Source organism: Chaetura pelagica, unplaced genomic scaffold (genome assembly GCF_000747805.2).
Source record: "Chaetura pelagica isolate M959 unplaced genomic scaffold, ChaPel_1.0 scaffold159, whole genome shotgun sequence".
Classification (NCBI taxonomy): Eukaryota; Metazoa; Chordata; class Aves; order Apodiformes; family Apodidae; genus Chaetura; species Chaetura pelagica.
In genome coordinates, this window is record NW_009954555.1 from 2,111,402 (window position 1) to 2,135,744 (window position 24,343).

General features: G+C 44.4%; 1 protein-coding gene across 1 annotated transcript; it reads right to left on the reverse strand.

Moving 5' to 3' along the window:
• Window positions 1-589: 589 nt before the first annotated feature.
• TMEM201 (transmembrane protein 201) lies at window positions 590-24,317 on the reverse strand. Its single transcript, XM_010005249.1, has 11 exons — window positions 24,196-24,317; window positions 19,717-19,837; window positions 18,901-19,095; window positions 17,260-17,436; window positions 16,273-16,664; window positions 15,617-15,820; window positions 4,458-4,675; window positions 2,858-2,929; window positions 1,745-2,035; window positions 1,114-1,245; window positions 590-687 (listed from the first exon to the last, which is right to left on the reverse strand). Exons 1-11 carry the CDS (start codon window positions 24,315-24,317, stop codon window positions 590-592), a joined length of 2,022 nt encoding a protein of 673 aa, XP_010003551.1.
• Between the last annotated feature and the right edge of the window lie 26 nt (window positions 24,318-24,343).

The window sequence follows — 24,343 nt, forward strand, 5'->3', positions numbered from 1 at the left end:
AAGCAGCCAAGGTCACCCACGTGCTTAGGCAAGCTTAAGGCAACTAAAGAAAATCCATTGATAGTTTAGAGGAGAGTGCCAAAGGGAAGAGAGAAGAGAAACCACTGGGCAAAGAGGCTGGGAATGCTGTTCCAGAAGCCAAAGCCCAGCACCAGCTACTAAAACACCTCTCTTCTCCAGCTTATTTGTTCTAATTCTCCTCATTTTACCAGCACCATGAGCACGAGGTTAATATGTCAGAGAGAAGATCTGCGGATAGGTTCCTAAAAATGTAGCTTACACATTTTCAGGCTTGTGTCTCAGGTCAGTTCCTTTGAAAGAAAGTGCGTGGGCCATTTGACTGGCCTCTTGATTTGAACTGGAACTTTGGCAATTCTGCTTGCCACCTCCAAGGGACAATCCAGTGGTATGTTCTACCTGGAAATGATGGCAGCAGCTACCTGGGTTCCTTGTCATGACAGTTGAGCAAACAGTATTTTTTTAAAAAACAGCATGCACCAGTAGCATGGCCATTAGACATGAAGCTGTGGTTGAGTTCTTGTCTCCTCAGAGCAGGTGGAATCAGAAAGAAAGGGAGTGTTGGCACAAATCAACGCAGGCTTCTGTAGACATAGGCTGATGTGAAGATGGCATTGAGAGTCAGACTCACGGCTAGCAGGCCTCGGAGAGCAGAGTTACCAAAACGACCTTTGTAGAAGAGGACAACACACAGAAAAAAAGGAATAGTAGAAAGATATATTATAGAACTGATGAGATAAATAACATTGAACACATGTTGCGCTCTTTCTCACTAAGCAGAAATTGCTGAAGCACTTCTCCTGTCAGGAAAAATTCCACTGCACTCTTTGGTTCTATTTTCATGTCATCACTTTCCTCGACACCCGCATCCTCACCCCTTCCCTTCTGTCTCAGTTTAGCACTGTCAGGATTCTTCAGACAGTCCAAAGAACTGGAATAACTTTATTAGGGTCTTAGCAAAGCAGGCAGAAGATCCATTTTGCTACTACTCATCTGATCTCAAGATCAGATCACTACTACAGCATAGGAAAGGTCTCATTTACCCTTACAGAAATGCTCACACATACATGAAGCACTCACATGACTTGCACTTACCTCTCCAGCCTGTCAAATCTTCCCCTTTGGTAGTTGTGTCTACTACACAGGTGGATGAGTGTGATGAGTGATCCTCCTTTTTGATGGAATTGTCACTGCAAATGCTCCCTCCTTCCACAGCAGATCTCATATCTGCAAGGAGAAAAAGATACAGAAATTCAGAAGGCACCAGGGGAAGCCCAAAGTGGCTTTAATCACCAGACTAAAGCTAGACATGAGTAATGAATGGTTGCCTGGTAAAATAATGAAAGGATTGAGGACAGGAACTGTAAAAAAAAAGGCAAATGTCACTGCTGTGCAGCAGAAGTCACCTGCATGTGCACATCATACACTGTCCACATCCACATCACCACAACCATGGTTAAAGGAGTTACCCAGAAAAAGGAGAAGGCAGGGCAGCAGTATCCTTGGGGCACCACTAGGTGAGCAAAGGACATCTGTCTTGGCAGATAAGAGGCTCTCCAGGCCAGTGAATTCTTAAGGGAGTTTTGGTAGCCTAACAGTCATCACCACCTGTTTTTTTCCTGGAGGTTTCCCATCTATTGTGTGGCCTAGATGATGCATGCCTGTGCTTGCAGGCCAATTCCTTCCTACCAATGCTTCCCAGGAGCGCAGCAGGCTGCCAGCGTACCGTGCATTCCCCGCTCACTGAGGTTCTTCTTTGGAAAGGAGGACAACTCAGTGGCAAAGATGTTGCTGTCTGAGTGGGTGTTCTCCTCTGAGCTTGTTGGGGTGAGCAGAGCTTCGTTCTGAGATGGGAAAAGCAACAGCTTCTGTCCTTTCAGGTTCAGGCGGGCAGGGCTGATGAGTGGCCGGCGGTACCGCAAGGAACTGGAGCTGGAGGTCACAGAGCCGGCCACGGATGGGGCTGGAGAGGGGATGCGGGAGGGAGCACAGCTCCCAGACAGCAGGGAGAAGTGCTCTGAAATGGAAACATCCCCAAAGAGAAAATGTGAAGATCATCATGCAAATAACAGAGGCACAGTTCACTTTAACCATTCCACACGGAAAGGGAACAGGAGTTGCAAATGTTCAACATACCTTGTACTAAAACCTGTTATTCATTCTACCTTCTACACTGGGAGAATTTCCACATGGGCTTTGGTACAGTCAAGAATGACTTAAACTAGAGATAGGATTATCAGGAGCTGGGTCAGCTTTCCCTCTGCTCAGTTGTGTCATTTCAGTAAAGCCTGCATTCCACAGGCTGGTTTGCAGGTAAATTAACCATCCTGGCATGTCCCCAAAGGCTGTTGCGGTCTCAGCACACAGGGAGGGCTGCACAAGGGCATCAGCCCAGGATGAGATGTATTCCCAGAAGCAAACACTAAAGCAACACAAACAGCCAAAGGATCCGTTTGGGGTCAGGAGGGTGACAGACAGGTCACTGGGAGAGCACAAGGGCAGAGCAGACAGGGTAGGCAAAGTAGCACTTGGGCTGGGGAAGGAAAATGAAACAAAAGAACTGCCCTGGGAACAGTTTGAAATCTCCTATCATAGCTGTAGAGGGGAGGGGATCCTTGCTTTGTCTCACTGACCTCACTGTGAGTTGTCCCAGGGAGAAGGACATCCAACACACAGCACTTTATTTTAAATGCAATCCCACTCTTAGTTGGACCTCTCTGCAGCATTTCTAACAGCAAAAAGTGACATTTTCACTGGGATATAAGCAGGGAGGAAAGAATTAAACTTGGATCATGTTTCAATCCATTCACTGCAAATCCTGCAAAGACTGTTGCATTACCTGATGTAGGAGATTCCTTGGACTGAGATGACTGTGAGGCTGGTCGACTTCCACTGAACAAGTAGCCAGAATCTATAAAGCAAGAACGAAACATTTTGAACCCAGCTGGCTCAGCTACTGGAAGTCTACCCTTCATGCATGATCTTGCCATCAATCTTAGAAGAAGATGGCTGTTAAATGTAGGCAGGAGAAATGTCCCTATTTTCCTGGGCAGCCTACATGCCAGGGTTAGAATAATCCACTTTTCCCAGCTGCCACAGAAGAGATGTGTCCAGCAGGCTCCAAAAACAACCCTGGGCCTGTCTTGCCTCTAGTCTAAAAGAAAGAAGGTGAAGATAGGGTTGTATAGCTTTTCTGATCTACCTGTCAAAATAATGAGGCAGAGGGGGAAAAAACAACAACAACAACAACAAAGTACTGAAATCAGGAAAAATAAGTTCTACAAATGAAACCTCAGAACTTAAATTAACTACTAGGCCCTCGGTTTATCTAATTCTAGGTAAACAGCTTTGGAAATTGAACACATTGCTGTTTGTGAAAAATATTCAGCCCTAACAGCACACTCGCTCCAGTCTGTCTGGTTTTGCTCCTTAACAAAAGGGATCCCAGACCTCAGCAGGGTGGTTTAGTGTGCAGGGGGCATCCTAGCCATCCACTGTGTTTGCACTTGCCCTATCAGTGGCAGCTCAGTAAATGGAAAAGTAAAAGGCTGTGCCAAAAGCTGCCACACTGCTGGAAGGTTGGCATGGCTGGTCTTTCTCTTGCTCTTAGTGGATCTGGAAAAACTGCTAGCAGTGTGAGCTAGAGAAAGGTCAAATTAACTATAAAATCCCTGCAAGACTGCTCTTTCTGCTGCAGTGTTATTCTAGAAACTGCCACATTTTGCCCTCTGACCTTCTGGTAATCAGTTAGTGACAGGGGAAAGCTTAGCTCTCCTTGAATGGAGAATAGCACTTCAACACTGTTTCCCATCTGTTAGTTTCAAGCACAGCAAAACTGAGAGCTTATGGAGTTACTGGGAGAGAGTCTTTCCTTAGGCCTATAAATCTTTCCCAGATCACACAGAGCCCTTAAAAACAAGAGGAAATGGAGTCTTTAAATCAGTTTCAACAGTTGTGCTAATGCATATCAAATCCAGACTTAGAGAAGAGCCTGCCTCCAGCTCTGCTCCCTGTAAGAAAAGCAAACTGCACAAAGCAGCTGGAAGGAAGGGAACGATCACTCTTGCCAGATCAGTTATCCTAACACTCCAAATCACCCCCAAAAGCTGCTCTTCTCCATTCCTGTGTCCAACTGCTCCTTCTATCTCTCTCCCACACACAGCCTTGTAGCTTGTGTCATGTTGCCATGAATGCCTGGAGAGGCTTCTGGGTTTCAGTAAACCCACAGCAGAGACTGTGTTTCACTGGGATGGCAATGGCATGCTGAGCAACTTCTTAATGGCAGAAATTAAATTACCAATGGTGCACACTTCTCTGTGCCACAGGAGCAGCAATCCCTCAACAGGACTACAAGCTGTGGGTAACTCACAGCCCTTTCCCTTCTGAAGCACCACCCTGTTGTAATTTCCATTGGGCTGGGAAGTTTCAGGCACACTGACCTGCTCTGGCCAAGGAGGGGATGGTGCCCAACGAGAGTGCCCTGTTGAGACGACCAGGAAGAGAGGAGGAAGAAGTTCTGCGTGGGGATCTGAGGAGCTGCTGGCTTGTCAGATGGAGAATACTGGGTGGTGTTGGGACAAAGAGAGACGTAGGAGAGGAAGGGAAGCCAGTCCCTGTGCTGTTGGGAAAGAGAGCAATGGAATCCCCAGAAAGGTACCTGTAAATGACATAATGACAGACATTCAGCAATGAGTACATTCCAGTAACTCCCTCCCTCAGTTTTATTTCTTGCATGAACACTTCCTTTGTTTTCAGGTTTGAGCCAATTTTTCAGTGCAGGAGTGCAAGCAAGATATAGAGTGCTTAGGAGTTTACAGGAATGTTCCTACACCATTGAAACTGAGGAAGGAAGAACTGCTCCACCTAACTTAATTATTGTGCACTAACCTGTCCCACAATAGAGGGTGGAAAAAATGGTGGAACAGTTTAGGAACTTAGGTGCAAACAAGCATAGTACCTTGATTGTCTCCTTAAGAAGATTACCCAGAGAGCACCAGAATGTTTTACAAAGTTCAGACAGAAAAGGACACATAGGACCAAAAATAGAGCCTCTCTTATGTTTGTTATGTGCACATGCAGAGAAAATGTAATGACTGTGGGAAGCAAGCAGTTATCTGTTAGTCTTTTTGTCTTCAGAAAACAGAATCAACACCTTACTTCTGATGCCAGTATAGAGAAAAGTATGTTATGGATACCTAGATAAAGATTTAGGCACAAGAGCTCTCTTTTAAAACTAACTTTCAAACCTCTCTAATACATTTGCCTTTTTTATACTTCCTTGAGGTAAGAAAGATTCACTACCCTCACTTAACAAATGGGAAAGAGAAGTCAAAATAAGCTTAAGTGACTTGTTGAAAGTTATACAAAAATCCTGTAATAGAATACAGGCACAAACCTGAGTTTTCAAATCCTAAATTGAGCCCCAAACCATTACATTTTCCTTTCTTTGTATATCATAATTAGCCACAAACATGTACTAGCATAACATTCAGAGGGAACTGTGCTCCTGCAGCACACACTCCAACAAGAGTCTTGATTCTAGTGTGTAAAAAACAATCTCTATTATAATGGCTGAAAAAAAAAATAAATTTGCAATAATGGCAATTGTCTTTCTAGGTCTGCAAGTTGTTTCCAATGTCTCTTTCCAAGTGAGAGAGGAGCTGTGGAACAGTGTATCCAACTTGAGAACACAAGATGAGAGAACAGATAAAACATACTAAGGGCACCTGTACCAGCTAACTTCATTTTTAAGTACTACAGACATAAAATGACCTCTGTTCCACTGGTAAAGTAACTATGAGAGGACTCGATATCTTAAACTTTTGCAGTGGCACAGCATTTCACACTCAATGGCCATATACAAATAAGCTATGCAATTAATTTCTGATGACCCCGTTTCATCATCTACCTTTGCAGTGGTTTTAAAATTTAAAAATCAACCTATGCTGAAAAATTTGTCACAAATTTTCTCCTATTTTTTCCATCTTTCTATTCCTCCTTATAATCTTGTACTGATCTTAGTCTGTGTGTACAGTTTAGTTGACTAGATTGCATCAGAAATGAGGAGTCAGCTTTGGAGTCTCACTGTGTCCTCATGCCATCAAAATGAGCATTTTAAGAATGTTGCAAAGTACAGCAGAAGGAGTAATTTTATATTATTTTAACAATTGAATAAAATACATGAAAGAAAGTTTAAAATACGAACAAGATCTCTCAAGGATCTCCTGAAAGATTTTTGTTTAGCTAGAAATAGGTATTAAATACACTTGTCAAGTAAGTTGTGATGAAGTACTGAAATGTGTATATTTTAAAATGGAGAAATCAGACTTTCAAGCACAGAATCAAGCTGCAACATTTGAAGGCTTAATCTCACTTCTGATGAGAACACTGAGACAGATGAAAGCAGCAACGTGGCTTTTCTTCTGCCAAAGGAAAGCCAGTGGTAAATCAGAGTGTGAAGGAATACAGATATCTCAGTCTTGTGCTGTGAGGTGATTGATGCATGTGCCATTTTCTCTTAGAGATTGAAGAGGTGATGCAGCAATATTATGCAGTGCTAGCACGTCCAGAAGAAGCAGTCTGGAGTTAAGATTACAATTTAAAGTATCTTGTAAAACTACTTATCTGCTAGTACGAGGCAGACATCAACAATCCCGTCCAGCTTAATCAGGCTGAACAACATCAGAGCCAACCAGCTTCCTGGTGCTTGCAAGCAGGACATGCCTCTATCAGTGGCAAGGAACTCGTCAGTCTTGCAGCAGAAACTGCCCAACCTCTTCAGGTTCCAGAGGACCTGGGAAGGGGGTCATGCTTTGCAAACGTGCAGAGTTCTTCAGTGCACACACAGAGACACATCTGCCCCACCACACACACACATGTACATGACCATCTCAGCTTTGCAAGTGAAAATGAACGGGAAAGGAAATTAAAAGTGCAGCTCAGGACTGTGGCATGAATCACATCAGAAGGAGTGACACCCACCCCTCTCTGTGCCATGGCTGTGATGAGCCAAATCAGAGCATTGTCTGTGAACAACACATCCCAACATCTAGGATGTTCCTGTGCTCCTTTTGTGTATTTGGGCTAGAGGAGATAACTTCACATAGCTCCTTGCTGTGCTGCAAAACAGCTTATCTGGCTTCTTGGTTTTTGGCAGTTTATCACTCTATGGGCCAGAAGATACTATTACCATTTATCATTCATAACCTCAGTCTCTTTCCTGGGATTATAACTATTTTGGATCAGACTTCCATGGACTCTGCTGCTCAACAGACACACTTCTTCTCAACCTCTCCAAGTTAGTGCAGTCAGATCCCTTGGGCAACTGATAAATCATTTGTCTTGCACCATCCAGAAAAAGGAATGTTTCTGGTTAGCAGAGCTGAAGAATTTAACGCATGGCATATTAATGCCTTAGGATTGAATGCTGACCAAAGAACGGCTCAAATATTAATATTTGAACAAAGTAAACTCCTGCAACATGCAAAATCCTGTTCTTTTTCTATGCACTGCTCTGTAGTTTTGCCACTGCCTTGTTAAGAGGGCTAGATGCTGCTAAAGCAGGAGTGCTGTCATGGGAATGCACTTCATGCCTGAGAATGGTCAGTTGAATTAAACCTTCTCTCAGCAGCAGATGAAAAAAGGTGAGGAGAGCAAGAGGATCATAAGGTGGGGAGTAAGGAAGCAGCCACATCCCAGCCCTGGAATGGAGCAGTGCAGCTGTGTCTTTGCTCTCTGACTACTGTGTTGCTCCAAGCCATGTGGGATAATAGAGGGCCTGGTATCAGTGAAAAAGGAACCAAAAGAGGGGAGGGGAAAAAAAAAAAAAAAAAAGGCTCTGGAGTCAGAGAGTTTGTGGAAATAATCGGGGCCCGGAAGCCGTTTATTTCAGAACTTTGTATTGTGAACATCAAAAATTAGGTATCTTAAGTAGTGTTTACAACGATCACAGCGTTACTAGACAGTTGGGCACAACTCTGCTACACAGATACTCTAAAAATAAATAAATAGGTTAAAGAAGAGTATTACATGGTAATTGTACACTGTCCTGAAGAAACACCTCCTGCCAGCAGAGCCTCCCCTCTTCTGTCCCAATACTTCCCTCTCATCCAAAGACACCACTGTATGTGTGTGTCTTTTTAATTCACATTTTAAGCAGAGATGCTGTATCACCCCTGGGTTAGAGATGGCATGGAGAGCACGGGTCAGGTCAGACTACAGGGCTATAGATGGATCCACTCCTAACACCAGATCCTTCAGTGTCAGTCATGAGTTAAAGCGGTTCCTCTGGATTTGAGGTCCCACCATAATTTATCTGGGAGTTATCCATGTATAACAGCCCCATTTTCTCCAGGCAGTGCAGGTGCTGCTGCCCAGACTGCCCAAGTGGCTCACTGTTGCCTCACTGCTGGCTGCAAGATGAGCAAGTTTCTGAGACCTGATGTGCAGCCACTTGTCTGGTCTGCTGCATCCTACCAGCCAGCACCAGAACCTGTGCCTCTGGTCAAGAGCAATATAGTGAATAAAAAACAGGCACAGGGAAAGGGGAAAATAATGCTAAGAAAGGTCTCAGACACAGTGATTTTGACATATGACTGAGAGCTAGAAATTTTAGCTGCCAAGAATAAGAATTCTTTTCTTCTACATGTTGCCCTGCTTTGAAAGGAAAAGAAGGGTTGAATTCAAGCTGAAAATGCTCCAGCTGACAGGCTCTGCACTAACACCTTCTGGAGCACAGACAGATGTTTGGCATCAATTTTGCCTTCCCTCCCAGGTAGAAGGTACAAAGGTAGGGGTGTGTGTATATGAACATCCCCCATCTACCAAAATCCAGTCTTGCTGGCATGACAAAAGCATTCAGAGGATCTCTTCCCTGCCTGGGGACCTGACAGCTTTGGTCCCAAATGAGGCTTTAGAGGGGATGACTCGAGGCATGCTTCAGGACTGAGTACTGCCCCTGTCACAGGACAGCCTTTGCTAAGGGTCAGAGGCCCCAAGTGTTTTCACAGGTGGTGGCACACCTGGAAGGGACAGGTTATATATGACAGCACACAATGTCAACAGCACCTCTTTGACAACTGAAGCAAAGCCATATACCACAGCTCCCTGCTTTCATGAGTGGAGTCAGTCTGGAGCCATCATCTGGCTATTAATATTATTTTTATAAGAGTATAAATAATTTGTCCACAATACACCAATGCACACTTTATATAGTATCTAAGCATGACTATTAGTGCCACACGATTTTAGCATACTTGTCAAATACTCATAAAGCCAAAATAAAAAACTACTAAACAATTTTTATATATTGCCCTCACCCTGACACACCCAAGCTCAGTTCACTAGGGCATGCAAAGCACAGATGTAGGAAAGGAGGAGTTAATAGAACGGAGAGAATGGGATACAGGGTATTTATAATTGTAAAGGGCCACAAAGACTCAGTTTACATGCACTGATGTCAGTGAGGGCTTCAGGAAGACCAAAAGTAGCAGCAGCAGAGATGCTTACTTGGTTGCTAGCTCTGCGTTCTGCCTCAACCCCCCTGTAGCCTGCAGAGCTGCTTGGAAATTTCAGAGTGCAGCACAAGAATCCTTGTATGCTCAGCCACACAGGCTGGTGGCAAACAAAGGACTGGCAGACATACAGGCACTGCTGTCCCTGTTGCAGCCGTGTCAGTTCCACTGAAATTGTGGACAACACTGTTGTCAAAATTCTCCCCCAGGGAAAGGCACTTAACGAATCCACATCAACCCACATCAACTTTATGCACCCAGCTCTGCTGGGCAGGGTATGAGATGGTTTAGAGTTGGCAGATCAGCCACGGCCACTGTGAGAGGAAAGACCAGAGTCACTATCCACTTTGGGCTGGAGCAGATTTGATCTCAAGTGACACACAAACCCACTACCAATCCCTTGCCACCTCACTCCATTCTGCAGTACCATCCTCTGGTCCAGATGCCAGCATATGGCCAATGTAAAAAAAAACAGCACCTGAAGTCAAAGGCTTTTGGGCTAAAATCCTCTAATACTGTTAAGATGTTTGCATGCTCTGGCCTGCATGGCTGGGAGAATCCTCATGCAACAAAGCTGAATCTGGTGACCACAAGTTACCACATGTTCCTCTGTGGCCCAAAATAAGAGTGCAGCTAAGTGAAAACAAGAAGCTCAAAGCACTGATCAAGTGGTTCTGGATAATTTTTTTTGTCAGCTGTGTTAGTAAGTCACCAGCCCTTTGTTAGTTAGCTATTATTCTTCTCAGCAGAAGGAAATGAATACCCACATGTCACCCAAAATAGCACCTCAGCTTCAGGAGGAGGGTGGCACTGTGCTCAGATGTTGGACTTGCATCAAAACACCTGAGCTGGAAGCACACATTTAATTTCCTCTGCTGGCCATGTTGTGGGATGAGTCACCAGGCAGAGTTAGATGGCATAACTAACTGCTGAGCTACTTCCTAGCTGAGCCTCAAGTAAAAAATGCAAAGTTGGCAAAGCACCTTCTGCACAGAGCCTACATCACAGCACAGTGTTCAGACCAGACTGTTTGGAATTGAAATCAGGTAGTGCAGGAACAGTCTCAGTAAAGGCAGTGCTGGGTAGCTATTTTTTTTCCTCCAGAAACAGTCAACAGTAAAACCCTGCTAACTTATGAGTGGTCTTTCTCAGGCCTCATTGTGGAAGGAGAGACAACTGGTACAGATTGAGGACCAGCAGTTTATAAATCAGAACACCTCTGGAAAAATCAACTTTCTTCTCTCTCCTACCAAAGGCAAATCATCCTCTACCTTCAGCAAAATCATGCAAGACAAAGCATGTGAAAAAGAAAAAAAAGAGAGGAAACTGTCACAGCATCAAAGTCTCTAGAAGATTAAAAATTCACCTGCTCAAGTTTGGTTTTCAGGCTCTGAGGTTTTTTTGGTCTTTTTAGAAGCAGCAGCACAGACATGCTGAGGCACCAAGAACTGGGAAAATAAGCTGTCACATGATCAAAAGACAAAAGCTTCTTTGGCATTAAAATTTAATCATGCTTCAATTAGTATTTTGATATTTTGTTCTGCCTCTGAATTTTTTTCAATTACGAGTACAAAATTCTTCAATTATAACCTGTGGAAAAGGCCCCACAGGGACCAGGGCTTCAATTGTACAGCCTGGCCACAAAACAAAGTACCTTTCTGGTGTTCTGACATATAAAATCAGTGCAACATGTAAATATATTTCATTTGTATTCATTTGCATAAAGACAAATGAATTCCTTTTTTGCATGTCAGCTGCAGTTAACATACCTCCCAGACAAGAAGATTTTGAACTCTTTCAGTATAAATTTGCACTTGCTGTGCAAACAGCTAAAATATTTCTTACAGTATTATTCAGATTTGACAGTGTATACCTCACTCCTTCCCACAGTTCTACCAACTGCCCCTTCCTGACACCTAGTGTGTATCCTCCCCATCCCAACAGTCCTGCACAGGAAAAACAAAAAGAGAATAAAGATGAGATACAGGAAAGCAATGTTAACGCTTAATAGCAAAATATCATAAAAGGCTCCAGATCCCAGGGGGATCAAAGATGGGGCATATTAAAAAAAACAACAATGCTGCTAAAAAGGGAGTAAAATAGCTGCTCAGAAGAGATGAGGCCACATGAAACAGGAAAAAGTGAAACTTAGTACAGCCTTGACTCTCAGCTCTCGAAAGCAATTACCTCAAAAGGCTGACAAGTTCCTTGCTACAGAGCAAAATGTAGACAGATTAATTTTATTCTTATTTAAAAAAATAATATATATTGCCATTAAAAATCCTGCAGGACATTACCATGACCATCCCCACACATTTTAACAGTTTGTCACACCCCTCCTTCTTCTAGCATGAGATTCTTCCCATCACTTGGACATACCTGACAGCAGAGGAGCAACAGTCACTGCTCACCTCTCCCACACCCAGTGGCTGTAAGTTCATGCATTAGAAGCAGTCTAACTTTCAGTCCAACTTCTCTATAGAAGTGCAGGTGACAATCACAGCTAAACAGAAATATCAGTCTTTTCCTACAGTCAGCTTAATGGAGAAACCCTGAAAGTTCTGAAGTAATCTAAGTACTGAAGCAGGAAGAAGGCAGGAGAAAAAAAAAGTCTAGATGTCTGATTTCACTTAATGGACATGACAGCTCCAGGTTTCCTGGGTCTTCTGTGCAGCTTATTTAGAGAATGGCAGAGCTGGCACTGGGCTTAGTTAGTGTCCGTTTCATTAGGTGGCTTTGTCTAGCTCACTTCTAACAACAGCAGATGGGCTGCAGAAAAATCGTGTTGGAAGGGCTGCTGCAGTGGATAAAAACATTACAGTGATCACTGCACTGAAAGGAAAGCGCAACAGTACAACCACAGGCAGAACTGTCCCCCTCTTTTTCCCACCTGCCACTTGCTGTCCTTTTAACTTTACTGTCTGTCTTAACATCACTCCCTGCTGCAACAGACTGACAGGTACAGAAAAAAAGACTGGATTTTTAAGGAACACTTCCTACTAAATCTCCAACGGAGAGAAGCACCAGACTGACTGTGAAAGTCTAGCCCAGCACTGAGGCCCCTGCACACTTCTGCTGGCTTATTCTCCTATTTTGATGAAGTCAGGTAGGTTCTTGTAGTATTTAATTTGAAGCAATTGTCTAAATTATTAAAAAGTGTCTTAGTGAAAAATGGGACATAATGGTTCTTAGTTAGCATTTTAAAAGTCTGAGGCTGGAAGAAGAAACAATCTGTGACTGTGAGCTGATAGACAGAACTTTTGGGTGAGGATTGATAAATGATGGGAACACTAAGTGTGGAACCAGACTTTGCAGATGCTGGATTCCTTTTGTGGACAAATAAGTGAACAACCCTCAGAGCATCACCCACAAGCACCCCAATGGAGAAGGGTGTTCTGTTTGCTTTGAGGAGGATATTGCAGTTCTCTGAAGGCACCAGAAGAAAAGTTCCAAAGTGGAGCACACATGGGAAGCAGGTTTGTGTGTCCCCTTCCCATGTCAGTCATTAGTCACAGGCCCATGGTCCCTCAGCCAGGAGCTGTACCTTTCTATGACACACCCAACCTGGCTTATTATTAACCAATCTCTACAGAGCTTTTGTTAGGGCTACCTCTCTGCTTTCACAATGAATACCAGTTTGAAGAAAAGTGACAATGAAAAGTTAGGAAATAGCTTTTGTTTCCTTTAAAAAAAACTTCTATAATTTCACCAGCATCTGCAGCATCCAGTAGTGTCTGAATCTTTTAGCAGGATAGGCAGATACTTCACAGCGAGACCTCCGTTCTGACTATTTCAGAGTTTATACAAAGGAAGATTAAAACACCCAATTAACTGATATCAGACAACTAGTGTAGCAAGTTCCACTGTGGTATTCTGAAGAGAAGAAAACAGCATGTCTCCTGTAACAATGTTATTTTTTCTTGAAAGAGCCAAATCCAGATGAGAAGCTCAGTGGAGTGCCTTACAAAAAACAGTGCAAGATAATCAAACTACTTATCCTAAACTGCCCCAACAAGTTAATCCTACAAAAATCCCAAGCAGCTGGAAGCTCCTGCCTCCCCAGAGTAACATCCAGTCATCCCAGCTTGCAGCAAAGGACTGCCAGGCACTCAGACACGATTTCCAGACCTCTTTTTCTGGCACTAATGCCAGACTTGAAAAAAGAATCCCTTCAAATAATAAGAAAAATCCATCCTATTGCCATGCAGTCCCACAGCAGATGCTCCCACCCCTCCCTGTAGCAAATCCTCCTAATTTCTGTTCTCAGTGATAAGGAAAACAGGGCTAAGTAGAGATGTACAATAAAAGCTGCTCATACACTGTAGCACCATGTGGTTGTTAGTCCCATATGTCTTCTCTTTTTTTAAGGCTATGAGAGTGGAGGGACACAGTTGTTCTCCAGTTGTGCTTTTATGCAGATGCTCCTTAGGGAATGGTGTCTGAATCTTTCAGCAGGATAGGCAGATACTTCACAGCGAGACCTCCGTTCTGACTATTTCAGAGTTTATACAAAGGAAGATTAAAACACCCAATTAACTGATATCAGACAACTAGTGTAGCAAGTTCCACTGTGGTATTCTGAAGAGAAGAAAACAGCATGTCTCCTGTAACAATGTTATTTTTTCTTGAAAGAGCCAAATCCAGATGAGAAGCTCAGTGGAGTGCCTTACAAAAAACAGTGCAAGATAATCAAACTACTTATCCTAAACTGCCCCAACAAGTTAATCCTACAAAAATCCCAAGCAGCTGGAAGCTCCTGCCTCCCCAGAGTAACATCCAGTCATCCCAGCTTGCAGCAAAGGACTGCCAGGCACTCAGACACAATTTCCAGACCTCTTTTTCTGGCACTAATGCCAGACTTGAAAAAAGAATCCCTTCAAATAATAAGAAAAATCCATCCTATTGCCATGCAGTCCCACAGCAGATGCTCCCACCCCTCCCTGTAGCAAATCCTCCTAATTTCTGTTCTCAGTGATAAGGAAAACAGGGCTAAGTAGAGATGTACAATAAAAGCTGCTCATACACTGTAGCACCATGTGGTTGTTAGTCCCATATGTCTTCTCTTTTTTTAAGGCTATGAGAGTGGAGGGACACAGTTGTTCTCCAGTTGTGCTTTTATGCAGATGCTCCTTAGGGAATGGTGGGGGTGGGTGAGTAAAATCCCCAAGAAAATCAGCATAGAAAGCAACAACCACTGCTAGATTTGAAAATTTAGCCTAAAACAGCTGAGTAGTTTCAGATCAATCAAGTTTTAGATTCAATCAAGGCACTCTGAGCTATATTACCTTTTAAAGCACCCTTTAAAATAAGTTATTGAAGTTGCATTCCAAAGCACTTAACGACACCTCTCCCTTTAAAATGGGAGTCACAGGAGAAGGGCAGAGTGAGAGAGCATGCAGTTAAGTGATGCTACACAGTGGAAGGCAAGAAGAACCAGGTTATGGACTCCACGTGTCCCCTCCTGGTGTGCCTGTACACCATGCAGTGTTACTACAGCACATGTTACAAGGACTTGGAATCCAGAGGCAAGTTCCCATCAGTTCCAAATAAAAATGACCAGCACCATTAGAAAACTGAAGGTGGCCTGGGCACCATGGAGGATCAGGGCAGAGGAATCCTCTGTGACTGGCTAAGGATGGACAGGCAGTGAGAAGAACCAGAAGGACAGGAGAAGCCAGAATCTCTTTGGCTGGAGGAGCAGAATGGGGAGGAGGTGGCTGTATTTATGGAGCAGTTTGTGAAGCAGCTGCTGGAAGAATTGGCTTTGGGGAAGTTGGATATTTGCACTGCTGACGGAAGATTCAGGAGGAAGGGAGAATGAAGGCAGCAGGAGTAGCTTCCTTGGCTAGCACCAGCAGTGGAAATGCTCCAAGCAGCTAACTCAGTGGGAAGCAAGGATGGGAAAAAAACAAACAAAAAAGGAAAAAAAAATACATATATGAAGGAAGAAAATATCTTCACTGCTTATCTAATAATAAAAAAAAGAATCAGGAAGGGAAAATAAAGAGGAGAGAGAAGCACCAGTCGCAAAGAGTTCACAAGGCTTTTTTTCCTCCTTCCCCCAGCGTCACTGCTCTGGCTCTGACCTTCGGGGCCGGTATCTCCTTTGGCCCGTTGATTTCCGCGTGGCCACTGCTGCAGTGAAGCCCACCAAGCAGCACAAGGATGTGGTGCCAAACTTGGCTGTGTCCAGCCAGCTGGGGGTTTCTGTCTTCAGGTACCTCTCAGCTAAATGCAGACTCATCACTACGAACCACAAGACTGAAGCAAACGCATCGATTCTCCGGAGCCTGCAATGCCAAAGAGAAACCAAACGAGACACAAGGTAAGAGGTGAAACACCAATGGGCCCCTTGGTCCTAAGGAAGGAGAGGGAAGGTGGGGAAAAGGTAGGGAGGGAACACTGACTTTAACAGATTATGTTCTGTCTCTTACTACAGTTTTATCTGCAGCCCTTCCCACTGCTGTGGGAAGAACCTGAATAGATGAGTTCCATTTTCAGAGCTGCACAGGGACATTTCATTCACAGTAATTCAAGCTTAAATTGAATGAATCAAGGCACAGATCCAAAGCAAACTCTGCTGTCTCCATCCAGCCGACTGGCAACCCAAAGCATAACAAGAACTGTGCCACTCAGTGATAGCTGTGCCGTTCTGGCACATGCTGAACCCAAGACAGGGCAAAAAACGTCCAACAAAATGGAGCTTTCCTTTAAGTGAACCATAAGAAAAGAGCACACGCACCTGATCCGCCCAGCTAAGAACATGGCCAACAAGCAGGTAAAGAGCCCAAGGACAGCAACTGCAATCTGGTGATTCTTCCCATAAGCCCATGCAGCACTCAGGTTCTCCACCATCTTTTCTGGGAGCAGGAGGAGCAGCTCCCGCCAGCCTGTCACTGTCACCGAAGTGTCATTTTCCAAGTCTGCATGTAAGCTTGTGCCAGTTCTGTTCTGAGTGGATGCTGCAGCAGAGGAGAGAGGAGCAGGGACTGCTGCACGGAGTGAAAAGGGATTGCCTGACCCATACAAGGCCATCAGAACCAGGAATGCACAGCTGAGGAAGGCCAAGAACCGCAGGAGTATCACTTGAACTGGTGTGGTTATGGAAGCAGAAGAGGAGGATGGAGATAAATTCTGCAAAGGAAGGGAGAAACATCTTGTCAGAAGCTGAAGTAAGGTTTTGAAATGGTGCTTTGTGAAACACTTCCAAACTGTATGGTTTACTGGACAGACTTGCTCAAGTCCTTGTAAGTTTTTATACTGAGTTGATACCACATGGGATGCTGGAGACAGCACAGCTATGAGCAGAAGCCAAGGTCAGGCTGGGCACTGCGGCAAGGAGAAGGTCATAACTCTCTTGCTATTGTTATTTCTTTTTTCCCCTTGTACTATGTAGTTTCCTGCACTGTACTCATAAATTAGCTTCCCTACCTCCACTTTTCTGCCTGTTCCGCTATTTTCCTTCCACTCTGTTCTTATTACTACATTAGACTTGCCTTCTAGCAACTGCACTGAATGACACTAGCAAGAAGAAAACCTCCTGCTAACATCAGGAGCATCTGTGCCAACTATCCTGTGCTCTTCTAAGGTTTTGCCACACAACAGCCTCCCAAAATTAGAGGTTAGAGAGCCCCAAGGCTGCTTCCTTCCTTTCCCAGCAGCACAGCCACGTGCAGTTGCCTGGTTCTCTGCACTTCCCCCTGAATTCCCTCATCTCTACCCCAGGTACCTGAGCATAGGTCTTGTCTGTCTCACGGCGTTTGAAATGGTGACTGAGCAGCAGCGCCCGGAGCTGCCGGTTCTGGTGTTTGATGTAATACTCCACAGCAGCCTGGCATGGCCGGCACAGCTTGTAGGTCTGCTCCAGGTGGTGCTTATACACCTCAATCTCCTCATCATATTTGCCCTGGTGACAGAACAGGAGAGGAAAAGTAGGTGAGACTCCTCATCGGTTATCATGCTTGCTACTGGCATGTGAGCAAGGCATGTGTCCAGTCTCCACAGGAACTGTCCCCTGAAACCAAGCCTGAACAGGGGCCAGCTACACAACCAACTTCACACACAGCTGACTCAGCCTTCCTGTCCCAGAAGAGACAAAACAGCTGCTGTGGCCCAGTTTCAGGATGTTGAATTTCTATGGCCCAATTCTGCTGTCTTTATCAAGACCCCATGAACTATACACAGATGAGAGAAAAAACTAGACTTGCTCTTCACCTCCTCATATGAAGGGACACAAAAAACCTGTTGTCCCTTCACATGTGCTGGAGAACAGACAGACAAGCTCCTTCCCCAACTGAGCCCCAGACTCAAAGGCTGTCACTGTTTGAAGGCCCTGGTGAGATGAGCTCCATAAATCATTAATAGCACTTGTAAAAACAGACAGTAAGTAGGGCCAAAGGTACATTTTTCAGCATCACTACAGTGGACACATCACTGCTGTCCCCAAGACACAGACGAACCACACTGGACAACACAGTCCCATGCCTCTCAGCTGGCATAGACACTGCAGGTCACTGAATGCCTATAAAGGAGCCAAAGGCTCCTTCTCATTAAGCATGATCAAATTTAAATGTATTATCTGTGAGTCACCCTGATTAAACTCATTACAATTATAGAAAGCAGACTGGAAGAGGCAACTCAGAGGATGAATGCATCCCACTACAGCACAGTCCTATAACCTCAAGGCTTGACCATGGTTGAAAGCTCAAGTCTGCAGCAGTAAATTCTCTGCATGGAACTTTGGGGAGCCATAAAACTGTGAGGGAGAAACCCCACTATCTTATCCTCCATGTGCATTAAGCAATGGGAAGGCCAAGAAGTGGCTGAGCAGGAAATCCTGCTGCTGTAACCGTAAAACTCCTTTCTCCTCCTAGGCATAAATGCCTAAGCAGGGAGATGATGTGGCTGCACAGGATTCCTCTCCCTCTCCACTAGTAAAAGCAAAGCCAAGGCCTCAGGAAAAACAAAATCCATTAAGACTTTAAGGTGACTAATGGGTTATTGTGCCTGTGTGTAAGCTCAGCTGGGTCAATGTTAAGTACTGAAGTTGTAGGCTGATCTCAGCAATGGGCAAGTTTGGTTTTGGGCTCAAGCTTCAATTTCCAGGACCCACCTAGAACACGTCATTACATCCTGGCTTTGGGATATGATTAAACAAGTTTGTAATATTAATCAGTAACCTCTGCATTGGAGTGCCATATAGTGCCTCTGAAAAATACAGAAGCATCATTCCACAGCACACTGAAAAATTCCTCTCTCCTGCTTACTAGGCTGCAGCATGGAATTACACAGAGCAGGAATAGTAGATACACGCATGGGAATGCCTTGGACAAACATTCACCTGTGATGCAAGTTCCTAACAAACACTCACCTCCTCCCTTGGCGAGAATGAAGCCAGTTGTTTGATTTTAGTGGTTTGATGGTTGTTGCATTTCTTGCAAAGCAGAATTTGGCTGCTCACCCACTGCTGTGGTTTGGTAGGATCACTGAAAGTTGCAGCACCTGACACAACATGGTTAAGGTGTTCCATGTACTGAGCAGGGATGGGCTTGTTGTAGTCTCCATTCTGCCGAGAAGCAAAAAGGGAGGCAGGAGGGAAAGCAAACATGAGATCATAAAGCCAAAGCTAGGTATCCTCTGGTTGATAACAAGATTGCCTAAGCTCTACACTCCATGCATTCACCCATGTAACAAAAGAAATATGTAAAAGAAGAGGCAAAATTCTTCAGATCTTCTCCCCTATCAACTGCTCTGTACACCTACTACAAGCAGCTGGTGGTCATAGATTTTTGGCTTTGTTAGTTAATACTCTAAATAAAGCAATTCAGCTTTCCCAAAATACAAAACCAGAGAATTGTTTTATATATTATAAAAAAAAAAAAAAAAAAAGACTCTTCAGAGAGATATTGGTGAAAATGTCAAGGCCCTTTTTGCCCTTTGAGGCAAGACAGGGAAAATTTTCTTTACTTTTTTCTATCAGCACATCTCAGTACAATGGATTCTTTCTCACATTTGATCAAGTAATCATCTGCTCAGTTCACAAGTGCTCAGCATAGAGCTGCCAGCTGTCAAACCACTGGATATTCATCTGCACCGGGCTTAAATCATCTTAAATGAGGAGCAAGGTCTTCCTGCCAGCACTGGGCATGCACCTTCCCAGCCTCCTTCAAGCAACATGTCACGGTACCTCCTGGAATCCATTGTACTGCTCACAGTTGGGGCAGTCCCAGCAGTTGCGGTTCCCGTACGGCACCACCGTGTCCTGATTGCAGAACCAGCAGTTCACTGTCACATGCGTGGGCTTCTTCCTGTAGGAAAGGAAATGTGTCAGGCACAAGCACTGAATTCAGCTGATGTAGGAGAAAGCAATGGCTTTCAAATGGGAATGCAAGAGAGGCTGGAATAACAATCCATCTTCCCATTCAGAATGTTTAATGGTACGACTCAGAGTTGTCATTTGAGAGATGGAAAATTTCTGCCTGATGCTGGCATCTCTTTGTACTATGGACCTGCCAGAGCTTTAAAAACAACCTTGTGAATAACCCACCCTACCATTTTTCAGAGGCATTTTTGGGGATGCAAGTCCTATCTATAATGAGCAGTATATGCAAAGGGTCCAACAGAGTTGCTGCCTAATGCACAGGATTCTTGGTACTGGAAATTATGATCTACAAGAACTGCACACGAGGGTGATCAGAAACCCAGGAGATGGGCTCGTGGTTACACATTTGCCTGACCAGCTTGTTACAAAATTTTTCAAAGACAAAGGCGTAACAAATTATCCCAAGTTTCAGGCACTGTAAATAGCTGTTTCTTCAGCTTTACGATACAAGAAGGAACTGAGAACATGTCTTCCCCAGTTATATGAACTGGAACCAAAGCGACAAAGATTAGTGACCTGGATCCATGAGCCCCTTGTTTCTTAAATCTCTTAAAAGAACAGTCACGACAAGAAAAACAACTGTGAGGTGGTCCGATCACAACAGGTTGTCACAGATGTCTGAACGAAGAACTTCAGTGGCCTGTCCTGGTCTGCCTCCTAAAGGAGGTCTGCATTTGTCTTGAAGCTCAGTGCAACACCCAAGAGGAACCTTCCTGGCAGGTCAAGGCAACACAGCCCACCTGACTGGGTTTATCCAAACCCATCCCAACTGCACCTCCAAGGGAGGGCAGCTGTTCAGGCAAAATGCAGGCAGGGACTCACTAGGGCAGCTATGCAAACAGATGAACCCAGCTGCCACCAGCCCTGTTGGCTGCCAAACCCCTCCAGTGTGCCTGTCACTGCACAACTTCTAAAGCAGCACTGAAAGCAATGGAGCAGGGAGTCTCACTGTGGGCCTGGAAAGCACCTAACAGTAGATAAAGTGGTCACCAGTTGAGAGCAACTTCTCTACTTCCTGCTCTAGGAAAGGTCCTCTGCTGCCACAATATTCTGTGCTAAAGCATCTGAATGCTGCAGAAATGTTGCCTGGCACTCTGCAGCCAACCAGCAGGTGTTCTCCCCTTGAGCTGGCTCTCCCCTTTGTAGCTGGATGCCTACAATTAAGATTCTTCCCCACCCTAATTTCCACAGACCATGTCTTGAAACACAGTTGATAAAATACCAAACCCTCAAGCAATGCTTAGGCCTCCTGTTTAAGTACTAATGACAAGGATAAGCTCGAAGCACCTGAAAGAAGCCTAAAAAGCTAGAGTGATCAGAGGATTCCCTGCCAGATGCTGAAAGAAAATGGCTGGAGCTACTAGGGTGACAGATTCTCGTCTCAAAATAGATGCATACACCCACACACTCTTAAAATGAATATTCACTGCTCTTCATTGCCAAGGGGGCTCAAAACAGTAAGTGATCTGAGTTAAAAATACCACCATTAATACTGACAGGGAAAAAAAAGTTTAAGCAGACTGAAATCTAGGTTGCTAGTCCAAGTTATTCAGGAGCTACCACTGTCCAAAAGGCAAGCAAACCATATGAAGGACGGACAGCAACACCTGCTGGTACTAGTTTCATCTCATTATCAAACATGTAAAAGGTATGGAAATATAAGGCACAGGCTTCAGCACATTAACCACCAAAACACAAATCCTGAGCAGACTTTGACAGCAAACAGCACCAACTCCACCCTCTTATTGCACAGTTCCCCTGTACTGTAGGAGGTGCTGTAATCCCACCTTTGTGCCACTCCAGCACCATCCTCTGGCGCCTGTGGAATTAAGACAGGCCACACTGCAGCCTCTGCCCACCAGGAGCTTCTCTCTAACTTCCATGGCATGACAGAATAGGTAGAAAAAATAATTTCAAGGATAACACAAAACTGAAAAGCACAGGCCAAAAAATCAGTAAAGCATGCATGCTATAAAATAAGAAAAACCCCAATGTCAAAGCCTATCTGAGAACTTGCTAATATCAGAGACCAAATCCTTAGCATACTCCAGACCTTTCCACCTTTTCAAAAAATGATTCAATTTCTCACTCTTCAGGCTGAGGAAGTGCTACCAAGGGTTAAACAGCAGCCTTTCATTCTCTCAATGTATGCAAAGGAAATAGCTAAATCCTGGATTATTTAGGATAAAAAGCAACAACCCTTTTGTGAACCTCTTATCTGTTGCCATAGAAATAGGTGCAAAAAATTAGAAGTTCCCAACCTGCTGGATGCAAAAAGAAGAAAAAAAAAAGGGGGGGTGGGAGGGGTGGAGAGGAGAAAAGGAGGAGGGTAACTTCAGGAGAGAACATGTAGGTAGGGCGCTAATTTTATATTAATTGGGCAGAACTTTAAAAACAAGTAGTGCACTTAGAAAGATTCTCATACACAGATTTAAGGACTTTGGAACTATATATACACCTTGACTAAAATCAGGCAGCAACTACAGCACACACTGCTTCTGAAGTCAGACATTCTGTTATGAGAAGACATACAATGCAAAACCCATATAAGCATTTACCATGTGCTTGATCCCTTGCAAAACACTAGGCAAATCATCTCTAAGGAGTTTATAATCTAACACTGTATGAACCTGAATTCACTTCACTTGATAAAGAACCACCCTGTAAGATAAAACCAGCACAGCACGTAGTGATTGAATTACTTACTGCATAGAGAGGTTCTGCTAAAGGCCGAGTTTGGAAAAACTGTTTTGCAGGTAGATCTTTCCTGAAGACAACATTGGGTGGACATACCTGGAGTGAACTCAGTTATGAGATCAACACCTGAATGTCTGATACTGCTCAGACAAAGTGTCCCTTTGTGAGAGGCTATCAGACTCTATTTTGCTGTCAAGCTTTCAGTCCTGCACACAGTGCAGGTATACTCACTGACAAACACTGGTTAGCAACTACTCTGTGTCTCTCATGTAACCCAAGAAGGAATTTATGTTCCTTTCAACTCCCAACACTCTCCACTATTGCCTCTATATTCCACTATAAATTGAAGGTCACACTTAAGACCCCACTTTTAGTGGATTGATGGAAGAGGACCTAGGCAGGGAGACAGACCCACCTCCTGTGCTGGCTCCCTCAAAGGCTGTTTGCTGTGAAGCAGCACCTTTGGGGAGATAGCAACTTTTAACACTTTTAACATTCCAGCCATCAGGGCAGGAAAAGGTGCCTCTTTTTGCCATCTCAGCATCTCTGACAGGCTTCTCAACTAAATGAAAAAATGCTCTTTTTTTTTTTTTAAATCAGGCTGAAAACAAAGCATAACAGCAAAGGCACTACTATCTCTGTATTTGGATTAGTCCCTTATAAAGATGCCCTCCTTGATGACTTTGGAAGATTCATTTAACTAAGATAATATCAGAATAGTATTGAGAAAAACAAACATGTAGCCCCAAAAAACTATCAAGGTCACCCCGTGCAAATATTTACCACTCAACAGCAGTTTTCAAGGACTTAGCCAATAAACGCTGTCCATTACAGAGACCTTTTGATGAACTTGGGCAAAACAAATCTAATCTCTTCCCTCAAAAGGCCTGTTAGTCTCAACTGGGTCAAAGAAATGCTGCCTGCCTCACTGAGATTTGCTTTAGGCCACTAGTGTTTCTTAGCTGCTCTAAATATGCCACAGAAATGCCAAGTCGTGTGTACAGACTGATGTATCACAGACCACTTAGACAGCTACATACACAGCAAATGCTTTAGAGCAAACAAGTATTTTACTGTGGATACAGAAATATGCTTCATTTCAAAGCGTAAACTCGAAGGGAACCTTAAGGAGCCCCTGGGACCTGTTTTTACTCCATCAGAAGCAGCAGTCTGCTCAAGCCTGCCCTGCTACACACGCTGAAGTGCTTCTGGTTCCATACATTTCATTTCAGGATATGCCAGATTAAAATCTGACAAAAGAAGCTTTGCTCCTTTTATGATACCTGTACCCCCGCTGCTTTTCAAACCTTGTTTTCAACTAATCTGTCTAAATTTGTTCGAAGGTCAGAAACGTAACTAAAAACCAAAGATTTTTTGGTCGCCTCCTCTGTCACCTCCCCGAGTTTGAGCCCCGCACCAACAGCGCTGCGATTTCTACGCCCCTGTCCCTGCTCCCCCCGCCACCCCGCGTTAACCCCGCACGCATCACCAGAAGCAAAAGAGGCTCCTTCCCCGGGGGAAGCCCCGAGCCCCCGGCAACCCCGGTCCTGCCGCCAGAACAGCCCCAGCCCCCGGACCACGCGCTACACGAAGGGAAATGATATTATTAAGCCCGGCTTCCACAGCACGCAAGCCCTTTGCCGCTCAGCGCAGGCACACAAAGAAACGAAGCGATTCCAGGCGATCCGGAACAAAACCGTACCCGCCATTTACCTACTAATTTCTGCCGCCGCCG

Excerpts from the sequence above, each read along its gene's own strand:
- TMEM201 (XM_010005249.1), bottom strand. The coding sequence starts at position 24,317 with ATGGCGGGTACGGTTTTGTTCCGGATCGCCTGGAATCGCTTCGTTTCT. Across the intron at positions 17,437-18,900 it reads CATTCTCGCCAAGGGAGGAG|GGCAAATATGATGAGGAGAT; the intron begins GTGAGTGTTTGT and ends TTCTGTCACCAG. Across the intron at positions 16,665-17,259 it reads CAGACAAGACCTATGCTCAG|AATTTATCTCCATCCTCCTC; the intron begins GTACCTGGGGTA and ends CTTCCTTTGCAG.